This window comes from Salvelinus sp. IW2-2015, unplaced genomic scaffold, assembly GCF_002910315.2.
Source record: "Salvelinus sp. IW2-2015 unplaced genomic scaffold, ASM291031v2 Un_scaffold16326, whole genome shotgun sequence".
NCBI classification, from domain to species: Eukaryota; Metazoa; Chordata; class Actinopteri; order Salmoniformes; family Salmonidae; genus Salvelinus; species Salvelinus sp. IW2-2015.
In genome coordinates, this window is record NW_019957535.1 from 969,271 (window position 1) to 996,573 (window position 27,303).

The 27,303-nt window shown below is 40.5% G+C and overlaps 1 protein-coding gene across 1 annotated transcript; it reads right to left on the reverse strand.

Annotated features, from left to right (window-relative positions):
- Window positions 1-16,547: 16,547 nt before the first annotated feature.
- On the reverse strand, window positions 16,548-26,246 carry si:ch211-266g18.9 (transforming growth factor-beta receptor-associated protein 1). Its single transcript, XM_024146245.2, has 12 exons — window positions 26,186-26,246; window positions 25,237-25,981; window positions 24,654-24,848; window positions 23,242-23,396; window positions 22,358-22,440; window positions 21,819-22,163; window positions 21,655-21,712; window positions 21,255-21,398; window positions 20,960-21,100; window positions 20,684-20,843; window positions 19,956-20,377; window positions 16,548-19,810 (listed from the first exon to the last, which is right to left on the reverse strand). Exons 2-12 carry the CDS (start codon window positions 25,922-25,924, stop codon window positions 19,670-19,672), a joined length of 2,532 nt encoding a protein of 843 aa, XP_024002013.1. The 5' UTR covers window positions 25,925-25,981; window positions 26,186-26,246; the 3' UTR covers window positions 16,548-19,669.
- Between the last annotated feature and the right edge of the window lie 1,057 nt (window positions 26,247-27,303).

The following is a 27,303-nucleotide window of genomic DNA, read 5'->3' on the forward strand; positions in this document are numbered from 1 at the left end:
TGGAAGGCCCTTTCCTGTTTCAGCGTGCACAAAGTGAGGTCCATACAGAAATGGTTTGTCGAGATTGGTGTGGAAGAACTTGACTAGCCTGCACAGAACCCTGACCTTACCCCCATCGAACACCTTTGGAATGAATTGGAACGCTGACTGCGAGCCAGGCCTAATCGCCCAACATCAGTGCCCGACCTCACTAATGCTCTTGTGGCTGAACGGAAGAAAGTCCCCGCAGCAATGTTCCAACATCTATTGGAAAGCCTTCCCCAATGTTCCAGCATCTATTGGAAAGCCTTCCCAGAAGAGTGGACGCTGTTGTATCAGCGTGACTTGTAGTCGTGACTTGGCAAATTCTCTCATGACCTTACTGGACACTGTCCTAAGGAAATCCTTGGTCTCTTTTTTGTTGTAACACACAGAAGGGGGTTTAGGACCACTTTTAACATTGAATTCCTAGCAGTGTTTCAACTTGTGGGATAATAACAGTGTCTGGACAAAAGGTTTCCCATTTCGTATGTTTTTGTGCGCCTGAAGAACTGATGTTTCTGGTTTATCCTCCTGCTGACTGGACCCAGGAGGATAATATATTTGGCAGTTGATGTAAGTGAGGCCAAACCCAGCACGTGAGCTAAGGCTAAAGATATCCCATCATGGTTAGGATACGGATTTAACGTTTCAATATACTCATTGTACCACTAAGAACTACTTTGAGAGTTATGAATGGAAGGGTTGATGGGGGCCCATGTGACTGATTGGTAGTGAAATTACAGGGTCCCAAAGACAAACATCCCCAAATGGATACGGAAGGGGAACGGTCCAGAGGAGTGGTGTTTGCTAAAACAGGGACCAAAACACCAAAAGGAAAATTCCTAGTTATCACAAAACATTGTGTTTTAATTGGTAATTCATTTAAATGTAATGTGTTATTTAATAACTAGAATATGTGAGCTCTTGAACCATTTGATTGTTATGTTGAAAGTGTTATTCTTATTGAAATAGTGATTTTACTTATATGGTTAAGCTACTATTTATATGGTTTATATGGCCAAATCCTTTGTTACTGCTACCAGAAGAAAAACTTAAAAGGTGATTGAGTTTGAAATGACATTTATAGATACACTATATGACCATAAGTATGTGGACACCTGCTCGTCAAACTTCTCATTCCAAAATCATGGGTATTAATATGGAGTTTGTCCCCCCTTTGCTGCTATAATAGCCTCCATTCTTCTGGGAAGGCTTTCCACTAGATGTTGGAACATTGCTGCGGGAACTTACTTCCATTCAGCCACAATAGCATTAGTGAGGCCTGACTCACAGTCTGCGTTCCAATTCATCCCAAAGGTGTTCGATGGGGGTTGATGTCAGAACTCTGTGCAGGCCAGTCAAGTTCTTCCACACCGATCTCGACAAACCATTTCTGTATGGACCTCACTTTGTGCATGGAGGCAATGTTATGCTGAAACAGGAAAGGGCCTTCCCCAAATTGTTGCCACAAAGTTGGAAACACAGAATAGTCTAGAATGTCATTGAAGGCTGTAGCTTAATATTTCAGATTCTGGCAGGTAGCATTCTCCTGGCATCTGCCAAACTCAGATTCGTCCGTCGGACAGCCAGATGGTGAAGCATGATTCAACACTCCAGATAATGCTCTTCCACCGCTCCAGAGTCCAATGGCGGCGAGCTTTACACCACCCTGATGCTTGGAATTACGCATGGTGATCTTAGGCTTGTGTGTGGCTGCACGGACATGGAAACCCATTTCATGAAGCTCCCAACGAACAGTTCTTATGCTGAAGTTGCTTCCAGAGGCAGTTTGGAACTCGGTAATGAGTGTTGCAACTGAGGACAGACAAGTTTTACGCGCTACACGCTTCAGGACTCGCCGGTCCCTTTCTGTGAGCCTGTGTGGCTTACCACTTCGTGACTGTGCCGTTGTTGCTCCTAGACGTTTTCACTTCACAATAACAGCACTTACAGTTGACCGGGGAAGCTCTAGCAGGGCAGAAATTTGACAAAGTGACTCGTTGGAAAGGTGGCATCCTATGACGGTGCCATGTTGAAAGCCACTGAGCTCTTCAGTAAGGCCATTCTACTGCCAACGTTTGTCTATGGAGATTGCATGGCTGTGTGCTCGATTTCATATACCTGTCAGCAGCGGGTGTGGCTGAAAAAGCCAAATTCACTAATTTGAAGGGGTGTCCACATACTTTTGTATATAGTATTTTCTTTATACAGTGTTCTTGACAATGTATTGTAACCAAGAATATATGTAATCAAGAATGCACTTTCCATATGAAATATTACTTCCAATTCATGATCTTGTAAAACAATTACCATTTATGTTTTTGAATTCTACTCTCCTGTGGATTGTCTTCAGGAATTCCCAATCAAATAGAAGACAGTCTTAATGACGGAATGTGAGGCAGAAATGAATGCTTATTGTGAAATAATTGAAGGTTATCAAAGTTAAATAAAGCCATCTTAATGGGTTTTTCAGCACTTAAGTGTTGGTGGTGGAGTCCTGTATTTAAGGATAATAAATAATCAAAGACAGAAAGCCTACGACAATTGCAGGTTTAGCTGTCTGCATGGGATAATTTCTGCAATTTCACAAAAACTTGACAAACCTGTCAAAGTGTGAGAGAACACCAGCATGCAGCTGTCAGTGTGAAAGCCAATGCCATAGCAGACTGGAGTGCCATTTTAGACAATGCAGAATGAACCACGATGTCAAACCCACATGAAATTCTATTTATGGGTCAGTTCCATTAAACTCATAATGACATCATTTTTTGCCTGCTATTCATCAATTGTACAAAAAGGACCATGAAGTATCATTCGTATGGTACCATTTATGTTTACCATAATTGATTTGACTTTACTATCTAAACACTGATGCTTCAAATGGATATACTTCTCCATTTCCTGTAGCTCCAAATATATGTGACGGGACAGACAGGAAGTTTAGACGAGACACTTGTCACCGATCCTGTTCACCCTTCTCTCTAGAATTGAGACTATGCATTGCACCATAATGAGTCACCGAGAGAGAAGTGCTGTTGTATTTGAGACCAGGCATGTCTGTCTCAAATTATGGGTGCTATAAAATAACCTTGCCCACACAATTCACATATCTTTCATACTGTACACAGATCCACTGTCATATGAAACCAGTCAGGAAATAGTGTATGACAGTGTACAGTACTAGGAAAGAGGCTGGACCCTATGTGGTTTGTAGGACTTGGTGGTTCAACATTGGAGGCTGTGGACACATTGGAGAAGTTGACACTGCTTGTGGTGTTGAAAACCTCACACTTTCTATGAGGCACACGACTATAATGCACATATAGGATACACTTATAGCACATTATAACAGTTGCGGTCATAACGTCTCTTAAGTAGTTCTGAAATCCTGACAACACATCGTTATGATGCATTATGAGACTAAAGTGCGTTATGCATCATACCCCATCTATATACAGTGCCGGGGAAAAGAATTTGCACCATTTTAGATTTGTTTTTATACTGAACGTTATCAGATCTTCAACCAAAACCTCTGTATTAGATAAAGGGAACCTGAGATTACAAAAAACTGCATATACTTATTTTATTTATGTAATTAACAAAGTTATGCAACACCCAATGCCCCTGTGTGAAAAAATAATTGCCCAATTACACTCAATAACTGGTTGTGCCACCTTTAACTGCAATGACTGCAACCAAATGCTTCCTGTAGTTCTTGATCAGTCTCTCACATCGCTGTGGAGGAATGTTGGCCCACTCTTACAATTGTGGGTTTTCAATCATGAACTGCTCATTTCAAATCCTGCCACAACATCTTAATTGGGATTAGGTCTGGAATTTGACAAGGCCATTCAAATACTTCAAATGAGTTGATTTTTAACATTTTTCATGTAGACTTGATTGTGTGTTTTGGATCATCGTGTTGCTGCATGAACCAGTTGCGCTTCAGCTTCAGCTCACAGACGGATGGTCTGACATTCTCCTGTAGAATTCTCTGATTCAGAGCGGAATTCATAGTTCCTTCTGTTGAGGAAAGTCGTCTAGGTCCTGAGGCAGTACAGCATGCCCAAACCATCACACTACCATGTGACTGATTGGTAGCGAAATTCCAGGGTCCCAAAGACAAACATCCCTAAATGGATACCATTCCATAATCTCATCCAAAAAGTTGACTAAAGCTTGACAAAAAGCACCTGGAAACAACTGAATGATCATGGACAGACGAGTCAAAAGTATAACTATGCCTGGCGAAATGTTTATTTATACGAACAAGTTTGACACTTGATCAGAGAAAACACTGACTGTGCTGTTTTTGTTGTTGTTTTTTTTCCCACCTTTATTTAACCAGGTAGGCAAGTTGAGAACAAGTTCTCATTTACAATTGCGACCTGGCCAAGATAAAGCAAAGCAGTTCGACACATACAACAACACAGAGTTACACATGGAGTAAAACAAACATACAGTCAATAATACAGTAGAAAAATAAGTCTATATACAATGTGAGCAAGKGAGGTGAGAGGTGTTTCCCACTCATTGCCACCATTGGTCTCCTCCCGATGTCGCACCGGGTGGTTACTTTTCAAGAAGTGCATCGATGCACTCTCCAAGTTCGTGAACATTATCAGTCACCATGTTATGTGAAACCTTCCYAAGGGTGCAACTTTTGGGTTCAACATCATAGCAGCCAAGGCATGTGGTCAGCTCACCAAAGTAGGGTTATGATGCATTCTGGACTTCGGTCTTATAATGCTTCATAGTACTGTATTATAAGGATGTTATAACTACTTATGGGTTGTTATGACAGTGTATAGCAAGTCTTACCGACATGTGTTAATTTGTTGTATAATACYTTCATGTGTTATTCTTCGGACCCTTTCGTACTGTGTACCTGTGACAATTGTAAGGATTTTTAACCATTCATAGAAGTTTGAGTGATAAATTGATTTCTCTGAAGAACAAACCATGTGTTTGAATATCTGAAAAGACAGAAAAATGTATCTAAGAATGTGCAAACAAGTTGKCCGCAACTGAATCTGCTACTGGCCATTCATGGAGAGAAGGTCAACTTAAAATGAATCAAGAAAAAAATWATACTTATAGTGGTGGATTCATTCAAACGGGTTTGCACAATCACGGTGGTCAGCTTCGGGGTCTGTTKGTTTAGGGGTTTTGGTTTGAGCAAGCTCTTCATTTGTGCAAGATATTTTGAACAGTTGCAAAGAAGGGGGCTTTTGTAGAGCTCTAGAGTTGTCTGCATGTTTCGTGTCTCACGTGGCCAAAAAATTGAGGCATTGGAAAACTGTCCTTAGTACAGTGTGTCTTGATTGTTTCTTTTGAACAACCACTATACGGAAACCATACTGCTAAAGTTATCTGACAAATGGTCATCTTTAGGTGAGACTGTCTTAGCCATACTTTCAATATACTATTAAAAACAACATAGCCCTATTACACACACAATGACATGCTCAATGCCTGACTGCTGAGTATACTGTAAATGCTTCTTCCACAGTAATGGGATTCTATGAGGATATAATGGAACAGCTCAAAAGCAACTATTGTATTGTGTATTGCACAACGATGTTGACTTTGGCATAGGGGAAGTTGTTGGAAAATCATAATGTCATACATCTTTTTCACAATGAAAAGTCAAGGCGAAGCAAAATTATAAAATAAGAGCTATTACCTCCACCTTTACTGTTCTAAACGCATCTCCTTCTGTCAGAACACATCTCCTGCTGTCTGAACACATCTCCTACTGTGTGAGTGTTTTTGCAAGTGGAAGTGCCACTTAGGCCAACTTTTTACACCTGATTCACACTTGCTGAGATGATCAGTGATCAAGTCGTCGAGATCTCGCCTAGCGGGTGTATTCTTCAAACAGCATGCATGACGGCAGTTGGTTGTTAGCCAATGTCAAAGCATGCTAGTGAGAGCTACACTCCCTCGATTGGCTCTCACACTGTCGCATCAGTGAAACGTACATAAACTCTGTGTGTCTCCTCATGTCTCCTTCCATTGAAAATAAGTGGTCACTGGTATCTAGGTTGCTGATGATCACTGCAAGTCTGATAGGGAGGTTGGACCTTACCCAAACCAACACCCATACTGTATGTTAGACCTAACCCAGATCAAGTCCCAATGTACCGAGATTGTGACAAGACCTAAATGGGTTTACATGTGGAGAAAGAAGACTCCAAGACCCAAGACTGATATCAAGACCAATTCATCCTAAACAATAAAAGTTAAGACAACGTTTTTGTTGTTGTTGCGTTTACCCCCTTTTTTGATCTTGTCTCATTGCTGCAACTCCCCAAAGGGCTCGGGAGAGGTGAAGTTTGAATCATGCGTCCTCCGAAACATGACCTGCCAAACCACACTTCTTAATACCCGCCCGCTTAATCCGGAAGCCAGCTGCACCAATGTGTTGTAGGAAACACCGTTCAACGACTGAAGTCAGCCTGCAGGCGCCCAGCCCGCCACAAGGAGAAGCTAAAGCGCAATGAGCCAAATAAAGCCCCCCCCACTGGCCAAACCCTTCACTAACCCAGACGACTGTGGGCAAATTGTGCACCGCCCTATGGGATTCCCGCTAACGGCCGGTTGTGACACAGCCTGGGATCGAACCAGGTCTGTAGTGACACCTCAAGCACTGCAATGCGATGGGGCCGAATAACAGTTTCTAAAACTCTTGTCTGTCCTAGAATTGAGGGTAAATGGTAGGCATGTTCTCTGCTATCCACTTTATGTTTTAAGTGCTTAGCTAAGCCAGTTTATGAACTCGTCAGTCAGAATTTCCCAGTTCCTCAACACCACATTCCAGCCATTGTGATCTATACAATTACTACCCCAGCCGGCATGAAGCCGCTCATTGTGCGCAAGAATGAATGAGGAACATTAATATTCTTCGTTGACTGGACAATATAGAGCTAGCGGGATTTTCCATGCACCGGCAGAACAGWGTAAGACGAGGATGTCTTTTTGACAATAAGAGCTGGTGCGCGATATCTAATCAAAGAAGTCTTGAGGTATTGCTCGCCTGAGGTTAAGTACCTTATGATAAGCTGTAGACCACATTATCTACCAAGAGAGTTCTCATCTGTATTATTCGTAGATGGCTATTTACCACCACAAAACGAAGCTGGCACTAAGACCGCTCTCAACCAACTCTATAAGGCCATAAGCAAAGAAGAAAATGCTCATCCAGAAGCGGCGCTCCTAGTGGCCTGGGACTTTAATGCAGGAAAACTAAAATCAGTTTTACCWAATTTTTACCAGCATGTCACATGTGCAACCAGGGAAAAATAAATCCTAGATCACCTTTACTCCACACACAGAGATGCATTCAAGCTCTCYCCCGCCCTCCATTTGGCAAATCTGACCATAATCTGACCTGATTCTTGCTTACAAGCAAAAACTAAAGCAGGGAGTACCAGTGACTCGCTCAATACGGAAATGGTCAGATGATGTGGATGCTACACTACAGGACTGTTTTGCTAGCACAGACTGGAACATGTTCCGGGATTCATCCAACGGCATTGAGGAATACACCGCCTCAGTCATCGGCTTTGTCAGAGACTCCCCCCTCCCTTTTGTACACTGCTAGTATACATTTGGGTTTTAAAAACCTTTTATAGCTCTACAGTCTTTCTACTGTGGTAATGGGTGTGATCATCTGTCGAAAATATTGGCGCAAAATGTCTAATTATGTGTGTTGCTACATTTGAACGTTTCTCATGGTACAGTAACTCAGACAGTGTTTGCCTTGTAATCAGTGATGTCAAATTCCAGATGAGGCTCAGTCTGAGATTAAGGTTAAAATCTAGCTGTGGTTTAGCGGTCAAGCAGACATGTTTATCCTGATAGCATTAGTTTCAGATATTTTACAGCACCCTCGTCACTTCTGATTGATGTCTACCTCAAAATTATTTGATTTRCCCTTATTTCAACATGAAAGTCTTATTGAGACTAGTCTCTTTTGTAAATGAACACTGAACAATAATAAAAATGAACACATGACACAGACAGGCAGTTATCTGTGGGAATGATAGGCCTACTGTTCACAAATCCGACGACCTTAATCCAACCATAGTCACTTGTCTAAAATTGTTAAGATATCTCATTAGAAAAAAACTGAAATCTATTATTGATGATGTTTGTCTATTGCTAATGAATAATATTCTCCATTTGAGTTTACTTCAAGTAAATTCTGTAACTCTACCAGGGACTGAAAGAGACTTGAGCCTTGCAGAGTTTCCTCTCTCAGTAACAGTTTCCTTCTCAGTAAAGGTTTCCATAGAGTCAGCACCTGTATTTGGACCTCTTCCCACACATCAGTTGTTACTCCGTAAGTGTTAATTTAACACTCATTTGTGCAAAATAAAGCCAGTGTTAGTGTTAATAACCAGTTGAGTGTGAGAGTTTTATTATGCAAAAGTTTTCACCCCCTTGGCATTTTTCCTATTTATTTGGCCTGCAATTTCTGAGGCTGGTAACTCCAATGAACCTATCCTCAGCAGCAGAGGTAACTCAGGGTCTTTCCTGTGGCGGTCCTCATGAGAGCCAGTTTCATCATAGCACTTGAGGGTTTTTGCAACTGCACTTTAGGAAACTTTCAAAGTTCTGGAAATTTTCCAGATTGACTGACCTTCATGTCTTAAAGTAATTATAGACTGTCGTTTCTCTTAGCATATTTGAGCTGTTCTTAACATAATATGGACATGGTCTTTTACCAAATAGGGCTATCACCTGTAAACCACCCCTACCTGGTCACAACACAACTGATTGGCTCAAACGCATTAAGAAGGAAAGGAATTCCACAAATTAACTTTTAAGAAGGCACACCTGTTAATTGAAATGCACACCTCATGAAGCTGGTTGACAGAATGCCAAGAGCTTGCAAAGCTGTCATCAAGGCAAAGGGTGGCTACTTTATATTTTCATTTGTTTAACACATTTTTGGTTACTACATGATTCCATACAGTGGTTGCTCCACTAAAAGGTTGTGATTACCTGTGGTAATTTGTGGTTTAGTACGGTACCCTGCGTCACTGCTTCATTGCTCCAGACCAGCACAAGGGGKAGTTAGAGCACTGATTGTGTTTTTGGGTCCCAAGGCGCTACTATGTCTCTAACTGACAATAAATGGGTGACAAACCAAAAAGAAACTGATAATTGTGCATGACTTCAGTATTAATTACTAAAACTTGTTACACAAAGGTTTTTATTCTAAGAGAAACTTAGACTACAGTTAGGACGTGGAAATGTTAGGAATATTTTTCTCTTACTGTGCGGGAGCACTGRTTGGTYGGCCCAATTGAGGTAGTATGTACATGAATGTATGAGTGACTATGCATATATGATAATCAGAGAGTAGCAGCGGCGTAAAAAGGGGGTTTTGGGGGGGCACACAATGCAAATAGTCTGGGTAGCCATTTGTTCACCTGTTCAGGAGTCTTATGGCTTGGGGGTAAAAACTGTTGAGAAGCCTTTTTGTCCTAGACTTGGCACTCCGGTACCGCTTGCCATGCGGTAGTAGAGAGAACAGTCTATGACTGGGGTGGCTGGGGTCTTTGACAATTTTTAGGGCCTTCCTCTGGTCCTGGATGGCAGGCAGCTTAGCCCCGGTGATGTACTGGGCCGTACGCACTACCCTCTGTAGTGCCTTGCGCCCCAAACTCCACCATTAACACAGTTTCCATTCAAAAACTAGCTGTTTGTCTAAAAAAAAAATGACATTGTGACCAAACAGGACAGACATAGTGGACATAGTTTTCATCAAGCCAGCTTCTTTCTATGGTGCTACCCGTTCCAGGGTAGGACTGTAACCACCAGAGGACTTGAAAATGAGCCGGAGCGGAGAGGATCACCAAAACTAAAGGTATTTTGGTTTCAGTGCATTTTCATAAAAAAAATGTGTATAGCCTATCAATGTGTAGGCATAATGTGTAATAAAATTGATAATTAAATAAACGTTAAATAAAAAAAATATATTTTTAAATGATTGTGTACTGAATGTGTTTTTGCAGAGCATACAACCATGACGACAACCATCCAACCATCGGTTGGCATTGGGGGAAAGTCAGGCGGAGAATGACCCGTTGAAGAGGGCGAGGAACGAGATGGAGTCACAATCCATGCCAGGCACACCTGTGAGCTCTGGAACTCCACCTCCAACAGGCAAAGTTAACGTACCTGGCGGGTTTGTCAGGTCGTCGGTTCACCCTGACATTTCCATTTCTCTTCTGACAACAGAACTTGACCAAGGCAAATGTAGMTTACCAGTGAACCTCCAGGTGTTCATCATTGATACTGTGTCTCAGAAGTTTCTGTCCATGACTGATGCAACCCGAAAAAGCATTAAAGGCAGAGTTAATGAGTTCTTGAGGTCACCGACTGCTCTCCCTTATGTAAGGAATTAGGCTCTTTCCCATGTTTACTACAGTATGTACTSTAGGCTATGTTTACTTGTCAGACTGCACAGTAGCCTAATAAACATGTATATCCAAATGTAAAACCATATACTGTACAGTACTGTATTTCTTTATCAGCATCTTTATTTGATGATTAAAAATGATTAAAATACTCTTTCAAAATGCATATGTTTATTTAGTTATGTATCCATAACGAATTACTTTGGGAATAAATATCACTGAATTACAAAAATATTGGAACAAAGTTGTTTTTTTGAAACAAATTGKTGCTTACTGGAAAATACTCTTTCAAACATACACGGTCACAGAGTCATTATGGCTATTAGCAGGTACAGTTGAAGTCGGAAGTTACCATGCACTTAGGCTGGAGTCATTAAAACTCGTTTTTCAACCACTCCACACATTTCTTGTGAACAAACTATAGTTTTGGCAAGTCGGTTAGGACATCTACTTTGTGCATGACACAAGTCATTTTTCCAACAATTGTTTACAGGCAGATTATTTCACTTATAATTCACTGTATCACAATTCCAGTGGGTCAGAAGTTTACATACACTAAGTTGACTGTGCCTTTAAACAACTTGTAAAATTCCAGAAAATTATGTCATGGCTTTAGAAGCTTCTGATAGGCTAATTGACATCAATTTTTTGTAAACAAAATAATCTCCAAAATATCGTTATATATTATCAAGTTGATGGCGTAGTCATATAGCCCGGCACCTACATACAGCTGAGTGACTCAGTCATTCATGGCTTTGTAGCAAAATAAATAAGTACCAACATTATTTCTGATAGCCTTTAATAAAGAAATGTTTTGGTTATCCTGACCTGGACACCATGTACAGTATTTAAATAGCCCTTCCGAAGACACTGCATCGCAGTGCAAAATTCTTTGCGACAGGTTCGATACCAGTGCTGGCCGCCACCGGGAGACCCATATGTAATTATCGGCGGTCACGTCATTGAAAATATATTTTTCGATATACTGTAGGCCTACCGTAGGTGACATGAGTCTCACCAGTGTTGAGTAATGTGCTGTTAAAAGTTCTGTAGGTCTTATAGTGACCTACAGTAGTGACTATATATTATAGTGACTATAGTGAAGTTAGGAGCAATAGGATTTGAAGCAATTGCCTACCCGCTGTGGTCACTATTTTAGCACTGTTTTGCGCTGCTCTGAGACAAGCATGGGGACTGGTCTTGATGAATCTCCTTTTGGGTATTGGTTAGACTACAATTATACAATYAGTGTGTGGAAATGTTATGCTCTTAGTACTGTAGCCTARTCCCGACTGTCACTTTGTACAGCGCCATATTTTCCATTCCATCTTAACGGAAACCCTGAGGGTTTTTCAGTTTTTCTTGGAATAGGAACACCATAATATTAATCAAATTCATTAAGCAAAATTTCTTAAAATCAGTCCCATATACTATGTTCTTACAAAAAAGGTTTTAAATTCTCTAGTACAGCCACTATTGAAGGCTATCAAGTGCTTCTCAAAGATGCCTTCTGGTGGTCAAACTAGCACTAACTAGCAGTAATGGTACCAGTGGTTGGCCATGCAAGCTGTGCTGCAGTACGCTGCAACTTTTAAAGGACGGACCACTGTATGTGTTATTTCATAGTTTTGATGTCTTCACTATTATTCTACAATGGAGAAAATAGTAAAAAATTAAGAATAACCCAGGAATGAGTAGGTGTCTCCAAACTTTTGACTGGTACTGTATATATATAGGGTTAGATGGCAGTGCAATTTCCTTTTTTCCCCATTTCCCTTTTCCCTTTTATTGTGAACAAATGTGTAATGCACTTTCCAAACTGTGAAAGGCAGCAATGAGTAACAAAGTGTCTCGTCTTCCGGGATATCCACACAAAGAGGTAGAAGATTCAAGTTTGAGCATGTCCATTGACAGTTCTTTGTAAATGCTGATATAAGAACATGTGACAATAAAGAGTTGTAAATAATATTGTAACGTCCTTAACCCAACATTGAGCAACCTTGTCATAATGGTTAAAAGTACTATATGAGGTGTTATTGCCTAACACTGACAAAGTGTAACAGCGTTAGCACCAAGCGCAGTGTTAATTTAACACTGCAACGTGTGGACCCATATACACATTGGCCTAGAGTTTAAAACTATCAGTGTTGATTCAATACTGGAGATTCTGCTGTGCAGAAACCCCAATGAGCTAGAGATGAGAAGTGGACATGAAACACGTCTGACAATTTAGGACCCAGGTGAATCCCATTGCCTCAGGAATGGCCCTGTTGAATGGTTCTGTTGCTTTCAAAATTACTCATTGTAGATTCTCTGACTCTCAACGACTTCTGAATGGAAAGGAACTGATGGGTTAAGGTRCAGAATCTGATAAAACAAACAATGGAGGGCCCTGTGCAAAACAGGTAGGGTGCCAGTAGGTGTCATTTGCCATAAACCAAGCCTTATTCTTGTRTAAAATGGAGCCATTACATGTACAGTACAGACCATTAAGCTAATATCACTTAAGTAGCTGATAAACAGATTTATGGCTGACTTCAGGACACGGAGGGAACTAAAACTATTTGTTTATCACAGCTATTTCTATTTTTGCACAATTTATCCTGGCATGATCTCCGAAGAGATAAACATGGTCCATTAGTGGGAGTACACCTCAAATACAACCCACATTGCCACGGAATTATTTTTCACTCCATATGGAAGGATGTTAATTCTCTCTATCGTCAATAGTTATATTCATTGCTTAACCTTTTGAGTTCCATTTTACAACTCCCTCCCTGACTAGCACCATCGTGCTGTGCATGTCTTGTGAGATTAGCCAATATTCAAATAATAATATACCTAAGTGTTTCAAACTGATTTACAGTAGATCACCTCAACATGGACAGAGAAAACCAGTTCTTCGATACTGAGCCCTTGAGATCAACCCACCAGATGTGGCATACATGATAAAGCATAATATGTCTCGAGACGGGAGGACTGGGTGGGTCTCCAGTGGGTCACACTACACATTTCCCAGAGTGCCACTTCCCCAAACCCAAAGTTAAAGAAAGCTATGGAAATTACAGAGTTGCCTTAGAAGGAAAAAATAGATGTGTTTTGATCATCCTTAAGGCTATTTATTAACGTACTTACTGTGCTCAGCTATAGCATTAGTTCTGTCAGGGATAGTAGATAGTAGAAGAAGGTTCAATCCTAGGTTTTCTTGTACCTCACCATTAATGCTATTAARATTTGCCTTGTCTTTCAGTGATCACTAAGAGACAGAGCAATTCATCATAAGAGACATGATGCAGTAATTGGTGGCTAAATGTCTAAAAATGGGTAGGATGCATACCATCATATATTCATTCTTCACATGGCTTCCGCATGGGTTTTATTATTTTATTTAAAATATATATATATTTAACCTTTATTTAACTMCCTGCTGTTACCAAATTGGAAACTACAGTAATAGTCCCTTTCCCTGTAACAGTTCAAATATGTGATTGGAATTGTTTTGGAACAGTGGAGGCTGCCGAGTGTAGGACAGAGTGAATGGAATGGCATCAAACACATAGACACCATGTGTTTGAAACCGTTCCACTTATTCTTCCCCAGCCATTACCACGAGCCAGTCCTCCGCAATTAAGGTGCCACCAACCAATCCTGTGATTTGGAAATATATTGGAACAAATTCTGCAGAAGAATGATAAAATAAAGTAGAGCCATTAAAAATAGCTTCTAATAGCACAATGACTGAGAACTGGATTTGCACCTCAGATCTCTGACAGCTCATAGAGAACATGATTCTATACAACTAATCTAATATACGGATTGTAAAGATATTAGCAGAAATTAGCCTACAACAATAAAGGCGCATGCACACACTAAAACTAAACAGTTGCATTTTCAGATCCCGAGTGCCTTTACATTTAGAAAAGCACAAGAAGTAAATGTTGTTGTTTTTCCTCCTCATTTTGTCTGTGGTGTGGATATGTATAATGGGAGACCGATGTCTGGTTCCTAACCATACGTTGCTCTATAGCTGTTGATTTTTTGCATCCATYCTGTTCCCTCATGTGTGAAATGACCGTCTGCTCTGGGCCATTTAAAGATCCAGGGCCACACTCGAGGGGAGCTGTCGCCTGCCCAGACACACACGTGTAACATAGCACCAGATTGCATACACAGGCCAGTAACAGCGGGAGGAAAAGTCATTGTACTCCAGTTAACTCCAATATTGAAGCAGTATCTGTCCTTACATATATACTTTTATTTTTTTTATCATAGTGAGACCCATACCCCAGGGTACTTTGTTGCTTATGTAGAAGTTGTTTTTAAAAAACTGTCGAGGGACATCAAAGATGAAAAAAACATTTGTTGGGTTGCACAAGCATTCAAAACAACATTAGCATTATTCCAGGAGGTGTCTCTGAAAGGAGGGGAGTGGACACGGTCCCAGAGTGACCCCCTTGCAGGGTACACCCAGTGGTCATCAGACACAGCCTAACACAGCCAGCTTAACTAGAATCAGTGTTAAACAGAACCCACCAAGGAGGGATACTTGCACAAGACCTAAAACACACATAGAGCTCATCCAGGCCAGGTTTGAAACTTGACCATATTGAAACACACTTAGGCCTAATAAAAAGTGCAAGAGTAAAAKGCCCTCCGTCCAGGTGAAAACACTGGCGTTAACTGAAAGTGTGGTCAAAMCTCTTGCCAGATGTATGTCAGACTTCTGCTTCTGGGCACTTTTCCCMAAAACTATGAGCATAAAGAAATACGTGCACTTATGATTAGCCTAAATGACTTAATTGTGACAGAAATAGATACATGTCTCCTTCCTTCTAGCTCATTTACACATGGYAAAGACTATTCACAACACGACTCTCTGTATTTGCTGATGCTGGATTTTAACCGGAGGTATACTTGATGTCAAAGCAAACTCAGTGGTTGTAGAACTACACCGTATTTGGTGTTCTATACGCAATCGGTTTTTATTTTTGAACAATTCGTTTTCAACATAAATTAGTCTTTCCTTATTAATATAGAGCAATTAACACTTTTATTTTCAGCCATGTCCAAGATTTGAAAGCTGTGCTGACTTGTTTGTTGAAATTATACACAGTAACTGCAGTAGAAAACTCTGTCACGCCCTGACCATAGAGAGCCCTTGGTTCTCTATGGTGTTTAGGTCAGAGCGTGACTAGGGGGGGTGTTCTAGTCATGTTATTTCTATGTTGGTGAGTTGTATGGTTCCCAATTAGAGGCAGCTGGTAATCGTTGCCTCTAATTGGGGATCATATTTAGGAAGCCCTTTCTCCCACCTGCTTTGTGGGATATTATTTCAGTTAGTGCCTATGTGTGCGCTGTATTTGACGTTCTTTGGATGTTTTGTTGTTTCACTGTGAATTAAAAACATGTGGAACTCACGCTGCGCCTTGGTCAGCTCTGTACCACGTTTGTGACAATCTCTGACATGCATATGGTTGTTTACACACCAAACATTCTCTTTCCATCTTCATATGTAAATGTACACAGTGGAAAATTGAGGGTGGAGACCTAGAGCAGGACATGATGGCCAAATTCTACCCTTTGTGGTTTCCACATCCCAAAATATCAGTCTGATCATTGAATACAGTATGTCCCASAGTGTCCTCAATGTGGATTAACATTATGTCTATGGTTGTAAAGGAAATGGTTTAGACATACCACAGTGAACATGTGCATTGCTTGCTGTATCATGGGCAATGGTGTTTTTCCTCAAACAAGTTATTGTATAATTCTGTTATTTAGACCATTTATTTACATTATTCTAATTGGGGAATGCGTCTGGTGAATGGTCCTTAAATTGGAGTACTACACTGAGTCCACAGACACTGTTAGTACACAATAAATATTATACACTGAGTATATAAAACATTAAGAACACCTGCTCTTTCCTTGACATAGACTGACCAGGTGAATCCAGGTGGAAGCTATTATCCCTTATTGACGTCACTTGTTAAATCCACTTTAATCAGTGTAGAGCAGGTATTCCCAAACTGGGGTAGGTACGCGCAATGCCCTCAGGGGTACGCCAAATAAAAATGTTATTCATATTTAAAATTTGATATTTTAACATTTTTCTTCACATTTTCAAACAGTACATTTATATTTTCCAACGAGATATACATTTGGGTGAGTTTTTTCTCGCCTGAGTATCCTCGTTTCACTGCCAAAAACAAAATTAAACCATCTACTGTTCAAGGAAATAACAGCACAATGTCAAATACAGGTAGCCTAGTCAAATCATTAGCATCCAATCACATAAACTGTTACTCACTCGCGGGAAACCTTCACTCTTGCGCAGACATTTAGAAACGAAACATGACAATTTGAAAAATAAKCCACGGGAGTTTTTTGAGCAAGAATAAAGACAACTTTCGAGGAGTAAGACATGTATAAAAGCAACAGATATCATTAATAAGAAGGGGCTAGAAGCATCTTATATGGTGAGCTACCGAGTGGCTAGGATATGCAAGACCCATATTATTGTGGAGGACTTAATTCTTCCTGCTGCCACAGATATGSCTGGGACAATGCTGGTGGAAAAAGCCAACAAAAACTATACAGACAATTACTTAATCAAACAACACTGTTTCACAACGCATCAGTGACATGGCAGGAGATGTTTTGAAACAATTACTGCTTCGCATACAAGCCAGTGCGTTACAGCTGGATGAGTCAACAGACGTGGCGGGCCTGGCACAGTTCCTGGTATATGTCCGTTATGTTTATGGGGGGTCAATTAAGGAAGACATCCTCTTCTGCAAACCACTGGAAACCGGRACAACATGAGAGAATATTTTTAAAGTACTGGACAGCTTTGTGACATCAAATGGACTTTGGTGGTCAAGATGTGTTTGTATCTGTAATGATGGCGCAAAAGCCATGACAGGGAGACATAGTGGAGTGGTAACGCGTGTGCAAGCAGTTGCTCCCGAAGCCACTTGGGTACACTGCAGCATCCACCGAGAGGCTCTTGCTGCCAAGGGAATGCCTGACAGCTTGAAAKACATTTTGGACACTACAGTGAAAATGATTAACTTTGTTAAAGCAAGGCCCCTGAACTCTTGTCTATTTTCTGCATCATGAATTTATATGGGCAGTGTTTTTTACAACATACAGAAGTGCGCTGGTTATCAAGGGGCAAAGTATTGACATGTTTTTTTTAAATTGAGAGACAAGCTTAAAGTTTAATTCGCTGACTATAATTTTCACTTGTCTGACCGCTTGCATGATGACAAGCCTATGATTAAGAAGTTGGAGCTCTTTTCTGTCTGCATTAGCAAGGACAAAATACAGCTCTTTCTGTCATTGTATGATTTTTTTGTGTGCAAATGAACTCAAGCTTATGGACAATGTCAAATGTGATATAGCGAAGCACCTGAATGAGCTGGGTGTGCAATTACACAAGTACTTTCCAAAAACGGACGACACAAACAACTGGATTTGTTATCCCTTTCATGCCCTGCCTCCGGTCCACTTACCGATATCTGAACAAGAGAGCCTCGTTATAATTGCAAAAATTTGAATTTAATCAGAAGCCACTGCCAGATTTCTGGATTGGGCTGCACTCRGAGTATTCTGCCTTGGCAAATCGTGCTGTGAAGACACTGATGCCCTTTGCAACCACGTACCTATGTGAGAGTGGCTTCTTGGCCCTCGCTAGCATGAAAACGAAATATAGACTGTGTGGAAAATGATTTAAGACTGAGACTCTATCCAATACAATCCAACGTAGCAGAGTTATGTGCATCCTTTCAAGCACACCCTTCTCATTAACCTGTGGTGAGTTATTCACCATTTTTGATTAACAAATAAGGTTTTATATGTAMGATGGCTAACCAAAGAAAGAAAATGATTGACTATTATTATTTGTGCCCTGGTCCTTCAAGAGCTCTTTGTCACTTTCCACGAGCCGGGTTGTGACAAAAACTCACACTCATTCTTAGGTTTAATAAATGTATCGTAYAGTGTGTGTGTGGCAGGCTTACAATGATGGCAAAAAACAACATTTGAGAGTGCGTTGACCCTGGTGCTAGAGAGGGTACGCAGCTGGAGGTTGAATGTTTGAAGTGGTACGGGAATAGAAACATTTTGGGAACCACTGGTGTAGAGGAAGGGGAGGGGACAGGTTAAAGAAGGATTTTTAAGCCAATTGAGACATGAATTGTGTTTGTGTGCCATTTAGAGGGTGAATGGGCAAGACAAAAGATTGAAGTGCCTTTGAACAGGGTATGGTAKTAGATGCCTGGCGCACCGGTTTGAGTGTGTCAAGAACTGCAACGCTGCTTGGTTTTTCACGTTCAACAGTTTCCTGTGTGTATCAAGAATTGTCCACCACCCAAAGGACATCCAGCCAATTTACACAACTGTGGGAAGCATTGGAGTTAACATGGGCCAGCATCCCTGTGGAAGGCTTTCGACACCTAGTAGAGTCCATGCCCTGACGAATTGAGGCTGTTCTGAGGGCAGAAGGGAATGCAACTCAATATTAGGAGGTTTAGTATAACTCAGTGTATATGGACCAGTAAGATTGCGAAATCACCATAAAACTTGAAACTAATGATTGGGTAAGAAGCAGACACAGTGCCTAGTGGAAGTCGTCACACCCCTTGCACAGCTGTCAAATGTTGCTGCCTTAAAGGGATAGTTCATCCTAATTGCAAAATGGCATATTAGTTTTCTTTCCATGTAAGCAGTCTATAGACAAGGTATGACAGCAATCCATGCTTTGGTTTTGTTTCCCTGGCCACTGTTTCAAATGCTAACTTTTTAACAGTTGTGGCATAAATTCAATGCAAATAATTGGTTTTGGGGCGGCAGGTAGCCTAGTGGTAAGTGTTGGGCCAATAACTGAAAGGTTGCTGGATCGAATCCCCGAGGTGACAAGGTAAAAATCTGTCATTCTGCCCCTGAACAAGGCAGTTAACCCACTGTTCCCAGGTAGGCCGTCATTGTAAATAAGAATTTATTCTTAACTGGCTTGCCTAGTTAAATAAAGGTTCAATAAAATAAACAACGGTACCTATAATTATTATCATTTTCGCGCATTATGTCCAAATCATCMTAAAGTATCTAAAAATGGATTGTGTAACTGAATGAAGCTACTTATAGAGGAAGTTTGACATGAAATGGGAAAATGCTAATATAGGTACCAATGACTTGCATTGGATTTGTGGACGCTACTCTGTGTAGCTTCCACAGTCAGTGTGTATCAGCTCACCCCTAAGACTACACACAAACTCTGGCTCTGTGAGATCCTTCTGGCAGGTATTGCACACCAGACCCTTATCCAATTTCAGCATTCTTGTTGAGGCTTGGGCCTGAGGGGACAAGAGATGAATATTAATGCAATGCATAACATGTATTAATAAAAATGGAGTCGACTTCCGCATTATGAATACCTGAAGATTCCCATGACAAATAAAGCAAGTGCATCCCTGAGAAAATATTGTAGCATGTGCTCACCCAAGTGTACTTGTGTCTAAGGAGTTCGACCTGGGCCAGGCCCCTCTCCACCCCTGCCATTCGTCTTTGATGGAACGTCCCTCGAAGGGACCCCAACAGGAACTGGGAGACCAGCTGAACCGACCAGGAATCAGGCAGAACCTGGAGGACTATTTCCAGGTCAAAAGCAGCAGCATTGGCATTCAACAGGTCCACAGCTGCACTCGCTAGCTCATTGGAGCCCAGGTAGATCTGGAGCAGGGTGAGGAAAAGGGTGTGTTCCAGTTCCCTTTCCTGCCATCCAGCAGCCCTCCTGCAGTAGGCCCCTGCAACCTGGAGGTCTCTCTCTTTGTGGACCAAGGTCTGTAGGGCCTGATAGTGGTCACCATCTCTCCCGAGCAGGATGGCCTGCTCTATGTGCAGGACTGTCGGCCGGATGGCCTCTGTAATATCAGTCATACTTATATTATTATAAAACAATAATCACATACACTATTCAATCTAACCATGGGAATCAGGTTTCTAGAGAGAAGAAAAAACAAATATTGTTACTGTGGATGAATGAATATGAAGTTTATGAAGCTACATCAATCCCAAGGAATATGGAGTTTAGTAAGTTACATAATTCTTAGAGCGCAACATGAGTAATAGTTCTATTTATCCTGTTAAGTAATTTTGATAAAATAGTTACGCGAGTAAGGATTTCCTACATACATTAAGCATGATACCTTTTCATATGACTCACATACCATGTACTGTCATGGTGTCATAGAGGGAAGACTGCCACAGCAACTGTTGCAGTTTATCTCTGGTCATTCCTCCATCTGAATCCGTACCCTTTCCATTCTGCAAGGCTCTGAGTATCTGGGTGACATATGTGGTGGCCAAAAGTGTATGATGCTTCTCCTCCTGAGAAATGATAAAAAGAGGGGGGGGGTACAAATATGTGCCTTTAATTAATTTCAAACAACAGTTTATTATGGGTAAAAGTGGTGTGGTGCTATTGATATACTGGTGGTACCAACCTCGCTTTTCAAATCATGGACCAAAAATTCCAGGAACAACATCAAAGCTAGAGAGTACTTCTTTAAAAAAGCGAGGACATCCTCCTGTGCAAATGTGTCTTGGTCTTCTGGATCTCTTTTTGTGAAAATCTGTATTCCAACCTTAAAAGTTACAGTAAAGAAATTACACTGAAATAGGTCAACATGAGGTATAGTTCCGATCAAATAATGTTATTTATTCTAATTATAATATTTGTATACTTTTTTATCATATAACTCTGCCCTCTACAGTTGAGCTATACGGATACTCAGATACCTCCTGGTTTCTTTGGAGAGTCCAGTCTGCAAACGTCCAAACAACGTCTCTCTGTTTTAGTCGACTGAGAGTTCTCACAATGTGCTCATACACATTTGAACATGAGCTGTCTTCATATTGCCCATCGGTAATCTTCACCCAAGTCTGCAACATCATAAGGACTTTAAGTTCTACCGGGAGTCTACCAGGCCAAATAACATTTGTGATGACAGTACTTTTATACATCTTATTTTCAGTATGGTCTGAAATCCTAATGTAAGCAGAAACTACATTATATCATTGTYCACTGTCTTATAACACAAAGATGGTACAAAGTAAGATACAAAGAATATGCTATTGATTAGACTGGTTAAAATAAATGCAAATCATCTATTTATTGAATGCTAAATTCAGAGATTACCTGGATTGCTTTGATATGGTGACCATGACTCTGGTAGAGTAATCCAAGTGTGAAAAATCTGTGATGACAGTATAATGAAATTCTAGCAGTATTATATTAAATGGAGCGTTGCAAGATTCAAATATGTTGTTCTCAGTTTATACTGAACAGCCACCCATTCTCACCTCTTGTGCAGCTCAAGGAGAGGCACACATTTGTCGATTGAGCAGGAATTGGGAGAGGACACAAGCGCGTCCAGGTCTTCTCTGTCACCTTGCTCTGTGTATATTCTCAGTTGTGCAGTATCGATATCCTCACTGCACTCAACTCCCTGCTTCGTCCCTCGAACCACCCTCAGGAAATCGCCCAGGAAGTCTAGATACGGTTGAAATGTGGTCCTGTCCTCTTGCCGTAGTGCCAAGAGCTCCTTTGCATTGTTCACTTTGACCAGCTGGGAATGAAAGGTCTCAGAGAGTGGTTCCATCTCCGGATACAAGCTGATGATTTCTCTAGGGTCCAACTCACCTTTGCTGTCGAAAACAGGAATGAATGATTGAAACGTTATTGAAACATGTCAACAGACAGCAGAACTAAGAATTCAAACGGTTATAACAAAGCAATAAATAATGCTAGTGACATGATCTACTTTTACTATGATTGAAGGTCGTTTCTTTAAATTAGGGGTCCATACTGAAAATAAGATGTGGAAAAAGAGCGTCCTCACATAAAAAGTTCTTTGGCCTCTGAAAAAGACTCCTGGTAGAATTTAGTGAATCCATCCATGCAAGTGATGATCTTATGCAGCTCCTGTCAAATCAAATAGAAACATTTGTAAAATCAAATAATATCACTTATCTTCTAAGATCTGGTAAATATTTCAATTTATTTTTCCCAATTCACTGGGGCTGAACTTAATGTGTTTGCAGCTAAATCTTAAGATCAACACGTTTAATGTATGTCTAAATTTAGTACCCACAAACCCAGATTTCAAAGCTTTCGAGACAGACAAAGTGTCATGAACAGAAGGACTATTCATTCAAGAATCCTCAATTCAACCCTTGACCTATAACTTGAGAATCTACCATGATTCCAACAAATCTCTGATACCATTTGTTGCCTTGGTGCGTGCTGCATTTCATCATACACCTCCATGTGCAGCTCAATAACTGATGGACATGATTACCCTGATGAAATATTAAATTCTTATACCATGTCATGAGGGTATTTAATATATTTAATGCCGTCTACACACCAGTTATAAGGTTCTGATGCAATTTTGAACTTGTAGTCCAGGGGATTAGGCTATTGTAGTATGTGAATGGTTGGATTAGTTTTTGTCTTTATTTTCTAGGATGGAAGAGTCAAGGAAGATGAGAGATTAATCATCTGTTCAACTTTCACAATCTGTGTTTTACCTTGTAAGAACCCTTGGGTACAAGAGCTTGCATTGTCTGGGTTCGACTTGCCTGCCTGRCCTGAGTCCTTTCATTTTCAAAGTCATAACCATGTTTGATTAATTACGTGAGAGTTGCAGTTCTTATTCTTGGTGTTCAGTTAGGCAATTTGATTCAGAGTCAAAAGGAGATCTTGGTTATTGTCAGTGATTACCTTGTAAGAAACCTGTGGAAGATGAGCTTGAACTCCACCAAGCAGTCCCAATGCTTCCTCCACTCTCTTATACCTTACCAGGGTTTGGATCTGCTCCTCAAATGGTACAGGGGACAAACCGAGGATCTCTCTCTCCATAAAAATGTACACACCCTCTAAAGAGAGGATAACATTGACTTGTTCTGACAGAAACCCAAAACAGAGTATTTGAACCAGAGTGGAAGTCACAGCATGCAGAATAACCACAATTAAACATTGTCATGAGCACTGACTGAATTAAATGAAAAAACATTTAAATGTGTTATTGGTTGGCAGCTTGATCGATTTGTTGGTCCAATACACTGTAAACCATTTCTTGTAAATTACCGTAGAAAAAGGTACAGTATGTTACCCTACTGTATTTTTGCAGTATTCAATACTGTTACTGTGATCTTTTTTTACTGTTGTTTTTATGGTAACTTACAGGCAACTGGCTGCCTGTAAGTTACAGTAAAACAAAAGTATAAKGCATTACAGTGATCGTATTACGGTAATTGTAATGAATGAACRAATGGGTTAATTCATTAATTTAATTAATTGTGGGGAAATGGGGTTTGTATTTTACAGTATTTTACTGTAATTACATTGAATTGCTGCAAGCGGGTTGGCTGCTAGGTAATGTGTTTACATATTACAGCATATCAATGAATGCCAGTTTGGAAGCCTTTGTTAAGGCCTCCAGAAGTGCAAGTGATATAAGACCACATTTTGGTATTTTATATCACTTGCAATTCAAGAGGCCTTAACAAAGGCTTCCAAATAGTGACAGGGCTAAACAGACCAAAGGACATGTCAAATACTCAACTATTAAAGGTTTAAGACTTGCGGAAACTCCAATATGTCGCTTATATACATTTAATTTATAGGACACTACTACGACATTTCAGTTAAATTGGTACAGCACTCTTGGTACATCACAAGGCACACAAGGCATGCCTCAAAATAYGTTAATGAGCCAGAAACAACAAYACCATGCACCCACTAGTGGTCAAAAGGTTTTGGCGCTCCAAAATACTGTACGGTACTTTTGTCTGTGGGGTGGAAGTTACAAGCCATTGGAAATACAGCAACAAATAACATATTTCTTACATTAAAGAATGTACTTTGATTTTGTCAACCATATGCTCTTTGAGCGCCGTTATATTTTGAAAATTCACAAATACAGTAAGTGAACTGCTACGGTATTTTACATAGCATATTTTATGGTAAAGTCCAAAATACATAAAATATTACGAGAATGTCCAAAATACGTAAAATATTTCCCAGACGTTGAATATTTTCACGCAATGCAATGTTTTTTTTTACGGTAATCTACWGTATTCAGTTTATACAATGAWTTAGATTGATAATAACAGGATGGTTTTACAGTGTACCTGTTGTTGAGAGTAGGCCTCTGGCCCTAAGCAGAGGCACAGTCTGTTTGAGATGCTGATCCACCATACTGTAGACATAGAGAGCCTGAGGCTGCAGGGCCAGGATGTAGGGGTAACACACCACCGCTGCCAACAGCTCCTCAGACCACTGCACTGGAGGCCGCTGGCATATGCCATTCTTCATGACAAACATGCCTGTGGCAAACAAAGAATAGTACATCTATACAACAAATATCCTATAGATACGTAAACTGTACCAAATAACACATATTATTTTATAATGATATCTTACAGTAAATGTGTAAAAACAGGAAATCTATACTTTTCCCAGCAGTGGATTTGTATCCTTCTGTGTTCACTGCCGTCATGACCGGCGATATAAACATGACCAATTATTTATTATAAGCTACTAGTGTGTAGTTGTTTATATTATGTACAGGCACAGTGCTTGACTATAAAATCAGACAAAGTAGCTGTCTATAAGGTGTCTGCGTCTGATGTGTTTGTCCACAGGCATTCTTTTGAAAGGCACAGAGCATGTGCTGCGTGCGAGTGTAATTGTTTTCATGACAGTAGCTCTTACCCAAGGAGCCGGGCCCATTTAAAAGGAATTCCCCTTTTCCTGCGGTGCTCACAATTATATTCTGCCTGCTCAGGTTGTGAGGGAAGAGATCAACGGTGCTTCCACTCTTGTGGTCGTGGAGGAAATACCTGTCACTGGTGGCCACACACAAAGTGTTATCATCCACAGCTAAGGCCACAGGGTCCTGGGGTAGAGACACCTCTTTAACACAATCCCATCTCTCCACCCCCACAACATGGATCCGGACCACTCTGCTCCTGCTAGAGGCTGTCACCAGCTCCACACACACAGACTGCGATGAGATTGACCGTGCCGATTCACACACGTCAAAGAAAGACACGTGTTGGATCCGCTTCAGGAAAGGGAGGGGTTCTAGGGAGAACATGTTGAGGGCGCTGACGGAACGATCCCACAGAACCAGAAGGTGATTGAGAACTGGTATCACCCTTAATTGGGTGACTGGGCTGCTTGAGCCGAGCAGTTTCACCCTCCCCTCCCGAGGACTTTGACTGGAGTACTTTGAGTCACTGGTGCTGGGTAGGATAAGGTGTTGGACCAATGAGTCTTTGGTTCCGATGTATATATTTCTGTCATAGCACTCCAGGCTATGGATGCAAAATTTGTCTTTTCCTTTAGGGTTGGGAAGTTTCTCATAGACTTGCACTTGCGTGAAGGCTTTCAAACTCATTGCTACTGTATTTGTTGGTGTTTGCTGATGCTGTTTTCGATATTAGATTCGAATACCCTGGACAAAAAAATAAAGCAAATAATGTTCAATCAATGATCTTCAACTGAACCCCAAAAAAGTTTAAAATGGAAATGTATTTCACCAATGTTGTCACAATGTTGTCACACAGACAATAATGCAAATMTATCATCAACTGAAAAAGTATATTCACAGGGTTTAGATGAATATCTATTCATATTTATTCTAATAAATTGTCCTTACCTCGATCTTGTGTTGTTCGAAATCCCTTCTCATCTGAAGTGTAGTTTGACCTCATCATGTGACTCCCATCCTGAGAGGAAGKCCGTGTCAGCATTTTACACCACTTATTCTCAGCCTAGGAGTACAATTGCACAATGCCACCACAAGTTAAACCATAAAACAGTTTTACAAGGATGAAAACAATCTGTGTGTTGAGGAATTATATTTTGACGTGCCAYAAAACTTAAAATGAATTGTAGTGTTTGGTTTGTGGTCAGTGGACAATGTGTCAGGAAACAGTAGGTGAACAATGCAGTATAAACTGGGGTATGTTTAGAAAGGTCCAACATTCAGAATGTTATAGARATGTAACAGGCCTTTCTGTAATATGGGAAAGAAAGTGCTCTTCCAAGATGTCATGTTTATTTGAAAAGTGTTTCAGCCTTTTAAATAAGCCAGAGAGGACTTACAACTTTTCTATGTACAGTATATACTGTGTCTATTTYACAGCAAGTTTAGTGCACTGTGTGTGTGACCTGACATAATTGGTTACATCCTCTGGATGGCATCATTGCTACAAGTTTCTTACCAGAAACAGCCCTCAAAATCTTCAGTACAAGAGACATGATCCCATACGACGTTTTATCAAATTAAAGCAAAGCAGTGTCATTCATTTAACACAACAGATACATTCAATTTTAGGCATTCATAAAAGAGGGTCACATTTTTTAGTTGAACAAAAGATTGTCACCGAACTTGAACTACTACAAAACAACTACTACATTGATGTGAATAATGATGAACACATATAACATGCAAACAGAACAGACTAATGTGCAGACAAAATTATTGGGGTCAACTACACCCCTTTGTCATGTAGATTATCACAAGTTAAATTATTCTGTAAATTATACATTTAATTTAGCAAACAATACTATTACTTCTCTTGAAAAGGGAAGCTACAGGTGGACATCAAAGGCTCCTGTCCTCACAATCATCACACTAGCAATGAAACAACAACAACAACAATGAAACAATAAAAGGTAAATATCGTGACCTTCTTCTGTCACTTCTTGTTGGGTAGGGATTTGTTGTGGTGTTTCAGAATATGTTGTAGTAKTAATATTTTGAGTGTGGTG

What these genes read in the sequence shown, in the direction of transcription:
- si:ch211-266g18.9 (XM_024146245.2), bottom strand. Translation starts at nt 25,924, where the DNA reads ATGAGTTTGAAAGCCTTCACGCAAGTGCAAGTCTATGAGAAACTTCCC. An exon ending in AGGCCTACTCTCAACAACAG is followed by an intron (nt 23,397 to 24,653) that starts GTACACTGTAAA and finishes TCCTCTCTTTAG; the next exon opens with AGGGTGTGTACATTTTTATG. An exon ending in GAGGCCAAAGAACTTTTTAT is followed by an intron (nt 22,164 to 22,357) that starts GTGAGGACGCTC and finishes TGTTTTCGACAG; the next exon opens with CAAAGGTGAGTTGGACCCTA.